The following is a 17,247-nucleotide window of genomic DNA, read 5'->3' on the forward strand; positions in this document are numbered from 1 at the left end:
TGACATGTACCAACATGGTTTGGGTGATAAAATAAAATCAGTAAGATTTATTTCTGATGGAGAGGGCAAATCAACAGTTGGTGGATATAACAGCTTTATCAGGAGAAGCATTCACCAGAGATCAGAGTTGTCATAGCAAAACAGAGTGAGGAAAATGAAAGAACTACAGGAGATACGAGGGTCGAGTAGTAAGTCATGGCAACTATTTCTTTTTCTTGCGAACAGGAGACAACACGGAAAATGTAAAATATGCATTTGGAAATATAGGGCTTGTACTTATGCATAGTGCCTGTAGACAAATTCTGACTTCAGGAGATTCTCGTAGGAAAGCGACAGTACACAGGCCATTGGTAAACACTGTTTTATTATGGTATAGACAGCAAATACACAAGACTACGTACAAATGACAGGTCTCCACTGGTTACAGACCTTCAAAATAATCACCTAAGGTTTCCACTGGGCGTTGCCAGCGGTGGGACAGGTGCTGAATACCATTCGATGCGTGTATCGCTAACGTGTGACACCTCTCTCCGAAATGCTGTTACGATGTCCTCTTTGTTAGCAAACCGTTGCCCACATAATGGCTTCTTGACTTTGGGGATTAGATCATAGTCGCATGGGCTCAGATAATTTAAAGTTAAAAACTTCATCACTGATCCGTATTGAACTAATAGTTACAATGCTAAAAAGAGAAAAATGTTTCACCTATTCAATACAATAACACTGTTGCACGAATCAATGTTGGATGTTGCTATACTGATTTGAGCAACAGTGTTATTGTATTGAATAGGTGGAACATTTTTCTCTTTTTAGCATTGGGCTCAGATAAGGCGAATAAAGCGGGTGTGGAAGAATATCCCATCTCCATTGTTGAAAGAGACGCTGAAAGATGGCTGCTGTGTGAGCTGTCGCGTTATCGTGTAGGATTATGGAGTTTCCAAAAGATCTGGAAGTTTGGTTCGCACTGCACGGAGCAATTCGTACAACAAAAAGGAACTGTAATAAACTGCATTGACAGTGTGCCCCTCACGCACTGGATGACACACAAGAACACCTTGAACATCGTATGCCAGCATTACCATAACCTTGTTGGACAGCTGATTTTATCGAACCTTGTGTCTCAGTGGTGACCCCTGACGCCATTCACTTGACTGTCTCTTCAGTTCAGGTTCATAAGCACATGCCCACGTTTCATCGACTGCAATAATGCGATTCAACATGGCGCTGTCCTCCTTGCTGAAACCTCTCCAGACTGATGCGACATGTTTCATAACGAGTCCACTTCTGTACCTCAGTTAAGTGACGTCACTTTACACAAAGTTTACGCATCTGTAGGTCCTTGTATAAAATACGCCGTATTGTTGCCGCTGGTATTGCTGTATGTTCTTACAATTCCGCTAGAGTCCATCGCCTTTTCTCATGTAAACACTGATCGATCACCATTATCCGTACAGCTCTGTCCATGGACACTGGATGGCCTGGGCGAGACAAATCGGCAGTTGATACTCTACCCCGTTTGAACATCTCCACCCTCCTCACCACTGTTCTAGAGGGCATGGCATGCGCACTAATGCTTCCCGCAGCTCTGCATGGCATTAGCGTGCATTTCTGCTGCGAAGAACTGCTATTTTAATTTACGATCGTTGCTCCTGCTTGTTGACTTCCATTTTGTGACGCTCTCACTCACACTGAACTTGGGGGCATGCTTAGACCCACACTGTTTACATACACCATCTAGTGGTATCATACAGAAGTACATACCGTACATTTCCAAATGCATATCTTAGATTTTCCATGTTGTCTCCTGTCTGTGAGAAAAAAATAGTTGCCATGACTTACGACTCTACCTACGTCAAGATAAAACAAAATTGTGGAAATTAAAAGATAACATACAGAAGGGATTTATGGAGAGAAATTCCAGTTACTGAAGTAGGAAATGTGGAAGAGGAATGGTCCAACTCTAAAAGGGCACTGAAAGAAAAAGGAGACACCGTGATGGAATGAGAAGGTGAGAAACAGTGAAAGAAAAGAAAGCATGTCATGAATGGAATAGAGATGAAAAACAGAAGAAAGCAAAAGGAAATATCTTCATAATAAAAGGAAATGTAAGAAATTAGTAAGAGAAGAAAAGTTGGGAAGAATTTACACAAAAGATGAAAGAAGGTGGACAGTCAACACATCCAGGAGAAATATAAAAATGATGAAAGGAGCAGTTTTACAAGTTGCTAAATGTGGAAAATCTTGCAGAGCAGACTGTAGAAATAGTGCGATGACAACAGTAGAAGATACAATGGTTTAACAGATTGCTGAAACGAATATGGAAACATGTCAGAAGATTGGGGAAAAGGAATAATACTGGAAAGGAGAGGAGAATGTGAAGGCAGGTAGGAGAGTTTCAAGAACAGTATGGTTTTATAAGTAGATGATCTACAGTGAACTCAATCTTCAGCATGAGACTATTAGTGGAAAAGAATTGGGAATATGAAAAGCATCTTGTCACAGCATTCATACATCTAATAAAGGCATACATTAGTATTCCCAGGGAGGTGGTTTGAGAAACCATGGCCAAAAAGTGACTGGGTACAAAAACTGCAGAAATGGTGCAAGCAATGTACAACTGTGTCAGCAACATGACTCCAGCTAGAAAAACTGAATGGTATAGAAATGAAACTTAACTAAGACAGGGGGATATGCTGTCACCTCTTGTTTCTAACAGTTATGAATGAAATTGTAAAGGAGACAAAGGATGCATAAGGGAATAGGGATATGAAGTTATGACTATTTGCAGACTATATTGTGATCTGGGGAATGAACACCTAGAAAGTTCAGGAACAACTTGATGCATTGAACGATGATATTGAAAGGTATGGTATGAAGATCAACACAGCGAAAAGTAAGAGAAAGACGAAAAAAAAAGAATTGTGAAGATTGGTGGTCAAAATCTTGAAACTGTGGACAGTTTCAAATGCCTAGGGCACGGATGGCAAACCTATGACAGGTGTGCCATTAGTGACAAGCAGACTACTACTGTGGCACATCAGACTACACTCCAACATTTTATTTGACATGTAATAAATCAGTCTATCATCTAGCAGCATAGCATATTTCAACATTACACTTTAGTAAAGTGTCTAAAATTCTATAAGAATTTAATTATATAAAATCCACCTGTTCAGTACAAGTTTGCCATTTGATAAATGGTCTATCTAAAAAGCTACATAAGACATGTAGCAACCTAGCCTAGAGGTCATCAGCCAAAAGAACAAAGATAAAACACATACAAAAACAGTGATGCATAAACTCGATATATATATATACACGTACACATACACACATGAAACTTACCACCTAAACAAACTGAGATTTATGCATAATAACGTCTACAAGATACTTCCACAAATTTCATTGTAAATCTGATGTATGCGATTTTATAAAATTTTAAATGTAGCGATCTGAGTTTACATTGAATGGACTTTTAACTTCACATACCTTTAAGTTTTTTGTAAATTCTGCAAATTGTAACTTTTATTGGTAACGTTAAGATATTGTTTCCAAGAAGGACAAAGGAACATTTTGCACAGACACAAAAAAAACAGAAGTGTAACTTGCATAATATAAAGGCGATCATCGCGTTTCCTAGACAGAGTCGCGGGATTACACATTTAAATCAGTGTTATGGCAACATACCATGAGGGGCTAATAAGTCAAACTCCGTATCAAACACAGAGGTGCCAACTGTTACGGATTATCCGTAATTATTACGGATTTCCCCTGCCGATTACGGCTTTACGGTCCAAGGATAAATTGTTACGGAAAAGAGACATTATAAGGAAAATATTATTTCTACGGAAAAAATAAGGAAACAAGGAGAATTAAATCTTTTCGAGCATTGGTACTCACCTCTCTTCGTTTCAAATTTTGTGAGTTGCCAACGATACTTATTCGATCGTCACTTCCTTTTGCTACCCGTGAGCGTCGTGAAATTCATTGCGAATGAATAAATCTACTCTCCTATTCACTAAAAAATGTAATCCTGTATTATTGCAGTATAAAGTGTACCTGACATTAAGTGTCCCACAGAAAGAGTTGTCAGTGTTAATAGGAAAAAAAAACAGAATGAATTCAGGCCTACGATAATCACATCTACACTGGAATAGCTTATTGTTCTTAAGGTGAAAACGTCCTCACAGGGGGAAGAATGCTACGAGAAAAATCCCACACAAAAGCACCTGCTGCGTGGGGAAACAAGCTACAAAGAATATTTTATGACAGAACTAACTGGTAATGTGCAAATTTAAGGTGTAATAGGATATGTCTTAGAATAGTTGTTGTTGGGAAGGGCAAAGAGGGTGTAATAATCCAGAAGGGATGAGTGTGCTTTCGATTTGACTCCAACATTTTTCGGAGGGTAGGGAAGGGGAATTACGGAAAAGTCATTTCAAAGGTTGGCACCTCTGCAAACATTATCACTGAATGATAAAATGTATATTTAATATTGCAGTTAAGTAATAATAAATTCATTGCGCACAATGTGCATAGGATCACAATTAGATATGATAGTACGACATCTACTGCGCTCTGCATAAGTGTTAGTCCTTGATAAACTCACTAACCAAACAGGACCTCGAGGAACACTTCTGGATGCGATATCTTTCACATACTAGGTCACATAGCCTACACACACAGTTTATGTTCGGTTCATGAAATACTTTATTTTTAAACATCTTGAAGTGGAATCCGTGAACAGCCCATCTCGTAACTATGTGTCTCAGTTGGTAGGCCGTTTCCATTCATTTCCGATCAGTATAACCTCCGTTGAGTAGAAGTCTTCCCAAATGTCCCTCTTTTTTCTCTCTTAGTTTATGCAGCAGATTGTCATATGCTGCGCCTCCTGGTAAAATCCTCAATCAGGAAAGTTTCTCTCGCGAGCTCATATACAAGTCGAGATCGGAGAGACGATCGAGCTCATTGGCGAGGTGAACCCTGGCTGGGCGGTCAACATCCGCCCTAAGAAAGCAAACCGCTTCAAGGTCTACGAGGAGCTGGCATCCCAACTATACCAGGTTGTCCGGCTACGAGGACTCGGAGCAGCTGGATGTCTCAGGCAGCCACCCAGACGGAGCCGAGGACGAAGAACAAGCAGACCCAGGCCTACCAGGAAGGGCCTGTTACCCTGGCGCAATCCAGGAAAGCGCCCATGCCGGCGGACGGCACCACAGCAATGGACGATGCCCCCTGGCGTTCAAAGGCTGCTGCCCAGGCCTAGCCTGCCAGCATCTGTCGAACTGCAGACATCAATGTGTGCCCCACAGGACAGGGAATGCAGTCGGGTGTTGGCGCAGACCGACAACACCGCCGCCAGCCAGAAGATGGTGATGCAGTGGAGCAACCCGCTACCCCGGGATCACCAGGCCGGGAGGAGGGCCACCAGGACAAGGCCTCTTCCCCTGCCGAGGAGAGACCCCCGGGAAAAAGACGCCGCCCTCGAACGAGGAGAAAGAAGAAGACGCAGGCTCACCAGTAGCGGGCCGCCCAGGACAGCAGTAGACCGAGGAGCCAACCAGGAGAGGACCTCAGCGGGTAGCGGCAATCAGATGAGACTGAAATGTCCCCCTCAGCAGCTCTTGCAGTGTTTCTGCTGTCTGAGGTGTGGGCTGCTAGTGAGGTGCAACCGTTGTGGGGGGTGATCACTACACGGCCTGCGCAAGACTTAAGGAGGTGCCGGTGTGCGCCAAATGCGCGGGGGGCAACCCAGCCTCCCATCGCAGTTGCCCTGTTTACCGGGCCATGGCACAGGCAGAGAGGAAGGAGGTCTGGCGTCATGACCCACCCCCTTCCAGGAGGCTCCCGCCCCGGCGGGCTTGACCTCACTCTCCGGGATCGGAGACTGGGTACGAGGGACCCCAAGGAGGTGGCACTGTGCAGCGGTCCCTAGTGGTACTAGACGCATAGCTCAGCAACCGGGAAAGCCCGCACTAGTCACGGCAGTGCCCAGACGGACTGATCCACTGATTACTAGAAAGGCGAGACTATGGTTCATGGCTGGTGCACGATACCTCTTCTCAACTAACACAACCTCTTTCTGAACCTTTCCAGCCCACATCCTTGCATGTGCTATCAAAAGATGTCAGGATTTACATGTAGGCTCTTTCTCTTTTTCTGCCATGTGGTTTTTCCCTGACCCTTAATACCACACCTTAACACCATCCTACCAACACAAACTTGCCTGGTAATGTGTCTAACATGCAAACAGGCAGATACTCCTTGTATCACTTCCCACTCTTTCCTGCTATCTCTTTCTTCTTAGAAATTGATAGCATGTCAGAGGCCATGTAGATTGAATTGATGGTCACACGAGGGAAGCAGGTTTCGGAGGACCCCTGAAGAAAAAAAAAAAAAAAAGAAAAAAACCTGAGGGCAATGTGTTGTGGCAGCGGGGAACTTCCCAGTCGCCTGTGTGCAAGAACGCCATAAATTGTGACGTACTTTACTATCAGCTTCGTATGAATTTATTTGAAATTTTAAATGAATGATATAACAGCATGAAAGGGTGTACAGTATTGGCTTTGCATACTAAGTTTTATTGAAATTGAGCCACGTACTTTTAGTCTACAGAAACTTTTATACTTCTTTTGTCGCGTGTTTACACGGCCTGCAGCAATGAATTTGTCGCTTTATTACACCTTACATAAACTGTTAATAAACTGAATAAGTATCACTGCGAAGAGAGAGCATTAGAATTAACATTTACCATAATGATTTTCATAACTTTTATTAATAAACAGGAATTCCTAAAACTATTGAGAAATATCAAATGAATTTAGCCTCTACATAAATATTCAATTAACCACACAAAAACTGAAAGTGTTTTACTGTCTACTGAAATTGTGCCAAATTTGTTGGATCATTTTTTTGCTCGGTGCAGACATTAAACCTTCTGGCCCTGTCTTCAAAGCAATTTTTATCAGCTAAAATAACTTTCTTCCACTCTTCTACTGCCAATACTGACAACTACTTGCCCAAAAGAAGTTTCCAGCATGGTTCTCTTGGTAGGAGTTTCTTTGAAAGTTTGCTCACAGGCTTTCTTCCATCTGCTAGAAATTTAAGACTGACTGTCACTAGCAGTTTCATCCAATTTGCAGGTACGTCCACAGTGGTCAGCTCAGGATTTAAAATGATTTTTCTGAGATCACAGTGGTTATCAGTTGGCATGGTTCTTTTCCTGTCTGTTTCATTTATTGTGAGAGAAACTCAGCCAGTCTGTTTGTGACTCTGAATAATTACATTTACAGTGCCTATACAAACACAAAATTTAGAATCCATCTCTCTACCATAGAGGTATTCTACAACTACACTACCCTTGCTAGGAGCCATATCCATTGAAGACCGATATTACAAATTGGTTACGAATATTTTCTTTGGAAAACATTAAGTCGTGCAGTGTGAGAAAAGTTTAATTATGATAACTGAGTTCAAAATGTAGCCTACTTTGCATACTATAATATTATAAAACTCACAAGTAACCTCCAACATACAACACATGCAAAGGAATACGCTTTTAGCTAAGAACAATCTTCACGCAGATCAATTAACGCTATTCAATTAAACAATGTATGAAAAGTGCTAGTTCTACAAGTAATCAATGTGAAGTACAATGCTGCCAACCACCGGGAAAATGACGAAATACAAGAAATATGTCATGAATAATTTGCACGTAACTGTACAAGAAAGGGCAGTCAAACTTCCACTACCCACATGGTTATGACAAACTACAAGGTCTGTTAACGAGCAATACAAAGTTTCAATGAACAAAGAAGTTTCAAACTCTACAGGAATGGACCCAGAGTCGTACATAATGAAAGAACTGAAAATTAGAGATGTTAGAACAATGACATATTTTGAAAGTCATATTAACTTAATTTTATCTCAGGTTCTGATAATTCAGAGAGTCTTACCACCTTACTGAGTGATTACTGAAACAATTGCAAGGTAGACGGAGGATCCATCAATAGTAGACTCCCCGCAGCCCAATACTCGCTACATTCAGCTGCGCGCGAAATGATTGTTTATATATTTCTCGCGGTCTTCTCGCTGAGGACGTGCTCGGGCAGTCTAACAATGCTGCCAACATCTTCATTTTGGAACTAACACTAGTGCAAAGCAACGCGATAGCAACACATTCTATATTGGACAGTGCGGAAAAGTTGAATTAATTTAAAGCGAATGGTCTGGATTGGTTAGGTCCGGTTAGTGACAAAACCATTGTACTGTGACTAAGCAAAGGGGGTCCAGGGCATAAGCCCCCAGGTTAGGGAAACTAACTGGCTTTAAGGTCTCTAGCATTCAGTGGGGTGATAGCAGCGCAAAAGATAAATTAACTTATATTTTGGGTCAGTAAGAAAGCGACTGGTCTGGATTGGTTAAGTCCGGCTAGTGACAAAGCGATTGTTTCTTTTACAGGGTGTTTTTTCTTTGTGCTTTTATTCAGCCAGGGTTGGTAACAATTTAATTATCAGCATTGATGGCAATGATATTATGTTCACGTTGACCAATAGGAATGCAAGTAGCTACTTCAGCCATGGACGATGGCGGGTGCTGCTCTTTATTAGGTTATAAAAGTAAATGTACTTCAGGGGTCGGGATGGTGGGTTCCTAGACATCACAATGAACACATCTCTCCTTTAAAGGAATTCCAAGTAAGATTTGCATTATTTTCACTTCCTTATAATGTTACAAACTTTGGGCTGCACGGTGTCAACTTCTGCCAGAAGATCCTGTATCATAGTCAACTGACTGGTCATGAAAAATTCAGTAAGCCACAGCTTAAAAAAATAGAAATATCACACCCTGTGGTCTGAATCTCACAAAAAGCTTTAGACACTGCAACTTTGATCCCAAGACTACTGGTTGTATAAATATCCAATGTTACAAAAGTCTACGTTACTTCCATTTGAGATTGGATAAAGCTTTCAAGTTCACGGTGTTTGACTAAATATGTCAAACACTATACTTAGGGCAGAATGTAGCTACTTTACTACTCTAAATGTGTTTAGCTCGTACATAGATCCTTACATATCCAGGAGTAGTAGGCCTACTGTATGAAAGTTTTACAGTGCCTCTATGAAGCAAATTAATTATTCATTCTTTACGTTCATACACATCGGAGAAATTTAGTTTCGGTACATCTCTGACTAGAATACAAGCATGTTCCATACTTACGGAATGACCTCAAATACGAACATTATCATGTCATTCCAAACTAAGCAAAAGTTACTTAGATGTAGATTAAATAAAAAAAAATAGACCTGCTTAAAATACCAAAAACATTTGAATTTTTAAACAACGTATCTACACAGGCCTATTGTCAACGTGTTATAAATGATAAAAATAGCTGTAAAATGGGCAAAAGTATAAACTTCTACCTCAGCTAAGATTGATCGAGCATGCCAGGAAAGGCTGTATTTTTCTAGTCACATTACTTCCTCACATGATTACCAACATTATTGCTGCCTGACATTACAAAGTATGTACAGTACACGCAATACCTGGGCTCCCTAGTGCTAAATCAGTAGACCTCAGTTATCTTCGAGATTCATATTGGCAACCTTTGAAACAAACTATGAATAAATTATGCATCGCCGTGAGACATCTGGCATACACTTTACGTACTAGTACTGTTGTTTAACAGCAAAGCCAAAATATAGTTAGGATTGAACATGAGTGAGGAAAACAGGCCTCCTAATAATATTTATGCTGTTGACGTCATGGCCGGTGAAACAAGTCACATCATCCGTCTTCCCCCATACAACTGTGATCTGAACGCCATTGAACTGGCATAATAAAACGTGAATTCAAACAACACAATATAATGGGAGACATGTCAGCAGTTAACGTACGACGACTGACCATCGGGGCATTCCATTTAGTATCTGCCGCAAATTGAGAGGGGTATTGCAGAGAGGTGAGAGAACTGGAAGAGGAATACTGGAGGCACGTCAGTGTCATGGAAATAGTCATGGATGAAATTGTAATTAATAATACTGCAGATAGCAGTGACAATTGTGAACGTGATTGCGGAAGTGATAATTCAGAGAATTCATGCTAACATAACAAAGGTTTAGAAAATTCATATCAATCGATGATACAATCTATTCAATTCATATTTCATTTCCATTCAGTTGGCAGTAATACTGAACCAGGAGAGCTCCCTCCTTACTCATCACCCCTGTAAAACCAGGTAGGCTACCACTGAAAGTTGCGTGTACTGATAATTATTGGTTTGCACACATCTTGGTTAGTGGCACACCCACTGGTGTAACTTCTCAGGAGTGCACATTCGTATCAGACCATTGGCCTACAGTAAAGGAGTTTTTGTTGTTGAGTAGTTGGTAAATAAATCTTTGTTGAATTCTGTGAGCGACATCACAAATTTCAGCTAACGGCAGAGGCTCTTCACTTGGGATGTAAAATGGCGTGCAAGATTTTTTATATTCTGCTATAAGGGTAAATATAATAATCACTAGCTGCAACCAAGATTCAGCCCGAATACAAAAACAGGAAAAAATGAGAACAATAGTTTAAATTAACAGGATACATCATTCAAAAGGACTAATCTTTTGTGAATATAGACGGAAGAAATGCTTATCAAAAAGGGATGTAATTAAATCAAGCTGTCTATAGAACACCATACCTTGCAACTATGTACGCCACTTTGTTATCCAGCAATTCCATCGATTCATTTAACTCGGTACTTTATCCAACAATGAACCAACATACTTTTACATAAACCAAATTAAAATAAGAGAGTTATTCCACCTTTTCAATACAAATTAAATATTGTTTATTAAATAAACATTTAATGGGACTAGTTTCGACCTATTAAAAGGTCATCTTCAGCCACATCGCATGTAGAACAGTATTATTGGCACACTTTTTAGTGATAGATTTGTGTACAGTGGTGAGGAGTAAGGAGGGAGCTCTCCCGGTTCCGGTAGTACTGCCAACTGAATGGAAATGAAATCTGAATTGAATCGATAGTAGTAATCGTATGGCCTCATCTACCACGTGCAGACATTTCAATTAGACGCCATCTGGCTGTCTGCTCGTCAATTTCGACGTTCCGTTGTACTCTAGGCCCACTAGATGGCAGACCGAGTAAACCGAAACTATCTTGGGCGTCTATGGCTGGGTAAACACGAAATGTGTCACCAGAAATCTTTTAAATGCCGACATCGTACGACATGGAGTGTCGAATAGACTTTTTCTGCCCTTCAAAAATCCAACTACCTCTCCCGGGTTTGAACCCACTATCTTGGGATCCGGAGGCCGACACTACCACTGATCCACAGAGGCAGCTTAATTGAATCAATAATATGATATGATCGATAGATATGAATTGTCTAAACCTTCATTATCTTAAGCGAACAACTGTCTCACACACACATTATATAACATTTCTCAATGCAAATCTTGTTCCTAGCATGAATTCTATAGTTTGGCTTTGCTGTATAAACAAAAACAGTACTAGTACGTAAAGTGTACGCCAGATGTCGCACAGAGATGCATAAGCGATTCATAGTTTGTGTTCAAAGGTTGCCAATACAAATCTTGAAAATTGCCTATGTCTACCGATTCAGCACTAGGGTGTAAATCTATCGCTAAAAAGTGTGCCAATAATATCTGAAACAGTGGCTTTAAAGATGGTCATAAAACATAGAAGTTTGACACTATGAAAAATTGTTTTTAGAATTTTCTGAAAACCCTTTTGTTTTAAGAAATTAGTTCACTTAGCTGTAGGAATATATGAGAAGAAGAAGTCTTATAATATTCTTTGTAGTATTGAAGAGCGTATGAAGAAATAAAAATTCACAGTATAGATAAGGAAAGTGTTTTTCCACCAATCAATACACAATTTATTTTAAATAGATTAAACTAGTACCGGTTTCGGCTCTTTAACGGCCATCATCAGCTAGTACATGATTAGTTACCAGCCATTAGACAATTCACAAGTTGTTATTGTATTAGACATCCAGATGTCTAATGGGGGATGGAAATGTATACAGTAGCATGTAATTAAAATATCAGTAGTCAAGGTAAGAAGTTACAATAAGTTAGAACATGAGTATGTAGGACATATTAAAACATATGGGTCATAATATAAAACACTTAAAAAGTTTTAACACATTAAAATTTGGTAAGTATAGGTAGACACTTGTTAAAAATGTTTAGTTCATGTTACATAGGTTCCATTCTTCTATCTTCTGTGTAGTTCCTTTGCTTTTATGTTATGTTGATTTTAGCTGTGTATGGTAATCTTCGAGAAAGTTCTGAAGCTGGTATGCGTCATATTGATATGGACCTTTGTCATGAAGAAATTTTTTATATTGTGTTATATATTCCACTTGTGATGTACTCTGGTAAGTTTTAATATAGTAAACAGCAGGTCTTGAGTTTGAATTAGAAGTAGTTGGTGGCAACACCTCTCTCGTCTACGTTTATAAATAATAATAAAAATTCACAGTCTTGAGATGTGGAAATGGGCATATATGCATAGTGTTGTGGTTAAGGAGATGTCTTGATATTCTTATAACTGCGAAGCGTAGATACACTTTAAAATCATCAATCATCAAATACAAAAGACTTCTCCTCAACCGCAACAACACTATGCATATATGCCCATTAAAAATCACATCAAGACTGAATTTTGATTTGTACCTACGCTCTTAAATACTATGAAGAATAGCCTATCATAAGACTTCTCGTATATTCCTACAGCTAAGTGAATTTCTTGTAACAAAAGTGTTTTCAGGATATTCTACAAAACAATTTTTCAGTGTCAAACTTTTGTTTTATGACCATCAAATCCACTGTTTCAAATACTCCGTTCCACACACGATATGGCTGAAGATGACCTTGGTGTTAACTATTATTCTTATTTTAATGTTCATAATCTGATGTCCAATTCGGTCTACAATGAGATTTATTACCCTTAAATAGGTCGAAACTAGTCCCATTAAATGTTTATTTAATAAACAATAATTTGTATTGAAAAGGTGGAATAACTCACTTATTTTAATTTGGTTTAATCAAAGTTCAAAACGGACTCATAAAATGAAATTCATTTCTCTAGATACTTTTACATGACAAACTGAAAGGCCAATCATATTTTAAACGATACAGTCTGCATTGTATTTTCAGCAAAATGACATCTCACTCAATCCCTGAACAACACCCACAGAAATCCACAATCCAAGCAGTAAGTTGCTTGCAGAAAGACAGAAACAGCGTTGGAACTCCCAAGAGGGAAACTTCATGCAATATTTATAGACTTCACGAAAGTCTTCGAACTGTTAAATAGAGAACTTATAATGGAGAAATTAGAAAGAATCGTTGGAAAGAACCAGGTAACAAGATTGATACAAAATATCCTGTCAATCAAATGGAGAAGGCGATCCCTTGAGTCCTCTACTTTTCATAATAGCCACTGCAGATGTACCTAGAGAAATAGACTCAGAAAATGTGAAAATCTACGCTTACGCAGACGACATGATCATTGTATCACAAAACTTGGAAAACATTCGAACAGCCTTCAGCAAATTTACAATATGGGCAGAAAAGAATGAGCTTACTATAAATAGTAGCAAAACGGTAAAAATGACATTCAGAAGAGGAGGCAGACTATCAGCAAATGATGTCATCATGTAGGCCTATATGAATATTCCGATAAAGAACTTATGTATTTCAAATACTAAGGAATCGCACTTCAGACTAATGGAGATGTATTGTACTTGCACTTTTTAGTGATAGATGGACACCCTAGTGCTGAATCGGTTATCTTCGAGATTCATATTGGCAATCTTTGAAACACTAAGAATCGCGTATGATCGCTGTGTGACATCTGGCATAAAATTTACGTACTCTTACTGTTGTTTACACAGCAAAGCCAAACTACAGAATTCATGCTAGGAACAAGTTTTGCACTGAGAAATGTTATATGGTATTATATATTGTGTGTGATAGTTGTTGGTGTAAGATAATAAAGGTTCACAATTAAATATTTATTTTATTTTCCACCTAGTCGATACAGTGATTGCTTAAGGCAATTTAATGGTTAAAAGTGGTACATGTTTCGTATATTATCAACATCTTCAGCCACATAACACTGTTTAGATGAAAAATATATAAATTGACAAAGTAATGCTTTAGAGGAAGTGTCCGTAAAATTAAGATGTTGTCAATCTTATTTTAATTTTAAGGACACACATAACACTGTTTAGATGAAAAATATATAAATTGACAAAGTAATGCTTTAGAGGAAGTGTCCGTAAAATTAAGATGTTGTCAATCTTATGTTAATTTTAAGGACACTTCCTCTAAAGCATTACTTTGTCAATTTATATATTTTTCATCTAAACAGTGTTATGTGGCTGAAAATGTTAATATACGAAACATGTACCACTTTTAATCATTAAATTGCCTTAAGCAATCATTGTATAGACTAGGTGGAAAATAAATACTTAATTGTGAATCTATTGAAGTGCGATACAGACCATGAAGCTGATTTTATTTAACAATAATAAAGGTTTAGAAAATTCATATCGATCAATCATATTATCGATTCAATTCAGATTTCATTTCCTTTCAGTTGGCAGTATTACCGGAACAGGCAGTGCTCCCTCCTTACTCCTCAACCCAGTACAAAAATCTAACACTAAAAAGTGCGCGTACAATATATGACCTTCACATTAAAGAACAAACCATCGCAGCAAAGACGGCAATTAATAGCATAAAGAACCTAAGACAACTATCCCTGCCCACAGCTACCACATTCTTTCGCTTAAAAATTGCTCCCATCATAACACATGGACTGGAAACCATCTGCACACACCTAAAAAAGAAAAATTTGGAACACATAGAAAAAGTCAAAGCCAATTTCCTCAAAAGAGCACTATGTCTGTCATAGCAGGCCTACACATTATCCCGACCTCTGCTTCGACCTGCTCCTACCAGCTACCAAAGCCTACTTGGATGTACTACAAGAACGCAATAAGAAGAGACAAGAGATATGGCCAAAGTTTTATTCAATGAATGCATTGATATATAGGGAATGGGCACAAGCCACATATGACCTATGTCATGTACTGACAAGATATGCTGTACACGGTTTCCATCATCGAATATGCCCAACAGATAAATTTCATGTCTCGGACGATAACTGGAAGTGTAAATTATGCGGAGCCTACTGTGACCAATAACATCTGATACTGTGCAAAAAAAGACAAAACTCTTTGACAAGTTTCTGTAAGAACTAAATGCACATTGTGCAAAATTTATCATATTATTATAACCTTACTAGAAATAATGTGTCCTCATAGCCAAAAGAGTTGTCGTTTGCTCCCATGCAGAAAGTCGATGGCATTCAGCATTCTTAAATGCAGGCTAGGCCTTTGGAGAGTTTATTTTTCACAAAATAAACAAATGATTGAACAAAAACATTCCTTCTTACAAATTCTCACACAAGCATTATTCTTGACAGAGCACACACCACACGTTACTTGAACACTAACTTTCAGTAAATTGCAGGTGTACCTACACAATAAGATTGCTCGATGAAAGTACCGGTACACAGCTTTGCATTTAATACCCTGAACATTAACAGTTTTGAACAAACCCATTACGATCACAGTGCTTTTAAGAGCTCCTTCTGGTACGCTATGTAAGGATTAAGACCTGCATGCAATCCATTAAAGATTTAAATTACTATCTCACATAAAGCAATCCACTTTATAGAACATGTTCTTCATGTATTATTTACTACAGGAAGTCCTGGCACGAAAGAAAAGAAGCAGGGGACATTTTTAAAACAGAGAAAAATCACAAGAGGGGTGATCTGTCACTTCATGACACAAAAGAAACCAACTTTTGACAAATGAAATGAACGATATAAGCTAACAAACTTAAGCACACATTAGTGAGAAACTTCAGAACTAGGCAACAGGCATATTTTATTGATGACAGCTAAGATCTGGACCGAAAACTCTGCAACACTAACATCCTTGGCGCAAAAAGATATCTTATTTTGTACATATACAAAAACAAATCAGAAAGTTTCAAAAGAAACTTTGTACATCCGCGTATGCACAAAACTAATTTAACTGTTCCTATATAGAAAATAATGACATTCAAAGAATGAACAGTAGGAAAAACTTCAAGCCAATAGTCTCCACGTTACGTGGTAAAATAAATTGAATATTGTGGTACCGTACATCCCTTGCTTGGCACCAAGACTCTACGAATACCCCTGTCTTGAACATAAAAGAATAGTGTGTATTCTACAAAATCCATTCTAATAAAATCGACTGAAAGAATAGAAAACACCATTCAGCACATTTCACATTTACAACTGTGCTATTGTGAATATGTAACTAAATCTAGTACTTAACAAAGGCTATTAAAGATCATACCCCCACGCAAAATATAGGGATAAAGCATTCACAAGCATATCCAGATATGGGCAAGAGAGAGTACTCACCATCCGTCCTTTTAATATCCACATTCGCACCAGTAACAATATTATGCAAATTTTCATCCATTTCTTGTTGAAAAACTATTCAAAGCACCATACGTTCACTCTATTATCGAAAGAATGCAAATCCCATTCCTTGGGAACACCGGCCTAAACAGTTTGCAGTCGACCAATATGACAGTTACCATGAAGCTTTCAAAATCGTCCAGAACACTACAAACGATAACCGGCAGCGCCACATCAAAACAACTACTAAATTAATTTAAATATAAGTTTATTTAATCATTACAAAAGCTGAGGGTATTAAAAATATATTTAAATAATTGTAGTATATAAATTGTACACAAAGAACAGTAACTAAAAAATACTATAATAGTTTTTTGGAAACTTTTTTCCCCCAAACATCCGATTTCAGAGTTAATAAAACAGAAAAAGAAAATTCCAACACCTAGAAATTCTGAAAGTACACGTTAACAGACTGTCCTGAAATATATATATTTTAATTTATTCTTTAAAACACAGAAAAATTTACATCAAAATAGTTCTAAAGTCGCCTTAAAGTCGAAACTAACTTGTATCTTCCATGGATTGCACTGTGGCAGAAAAACGAGCAATGAAGTTTGAATAATCGCCAATATGATTTTTCAGGTTGAAGTCAGCGGACACGCGCCACCACCATATTGGTTGTAAAAAGTAGTGCAAAATACTGCTAAACTATTATT

General features: G+C 38.5%; 1 protein-coding gene across 1 annotated transcript in view; it reads right to left on the minus strand.

Annotated features, from left to right (window-relative positions):
• Klp10A (kinesin-like protein 10A) overlaps window positions 1–16,718 on the minus strand; it is a 664,442-nt gene extending 647,724 nt beyond the window's left edge. The window contains exon 1 of the mRNA XM_067145843.2: window positions 16,532–16,718. Within this exon, the coding sequence (XP_067001944.2) occupies window positions 16,532–16,592 (61 nt within the window). The 5' untranslated portion in view covers window positions 16,593–16,718. The remainder of the gene's footprint in view (window positions 1–16,531) is intronic.
• Between the last annotated feature and the right edge of the window lie 529 nt (window positions 16,719–17,247).

This window comes from Anabrus simplex, chromosome 4 (genome assembly GCF_040414725.1).
Source record: "Anabrus simplex isolate iqAnaSimp1 chromosome 4, ASM4041472v1, whole genome shotgun sequence".
Classification (NCBI taxonomy): Eukaryota; Metazoa; Arthropoda; class Insecta; order Orthoptera; family Tettigoniidae; genus Anabrus; species Anabrus simplex.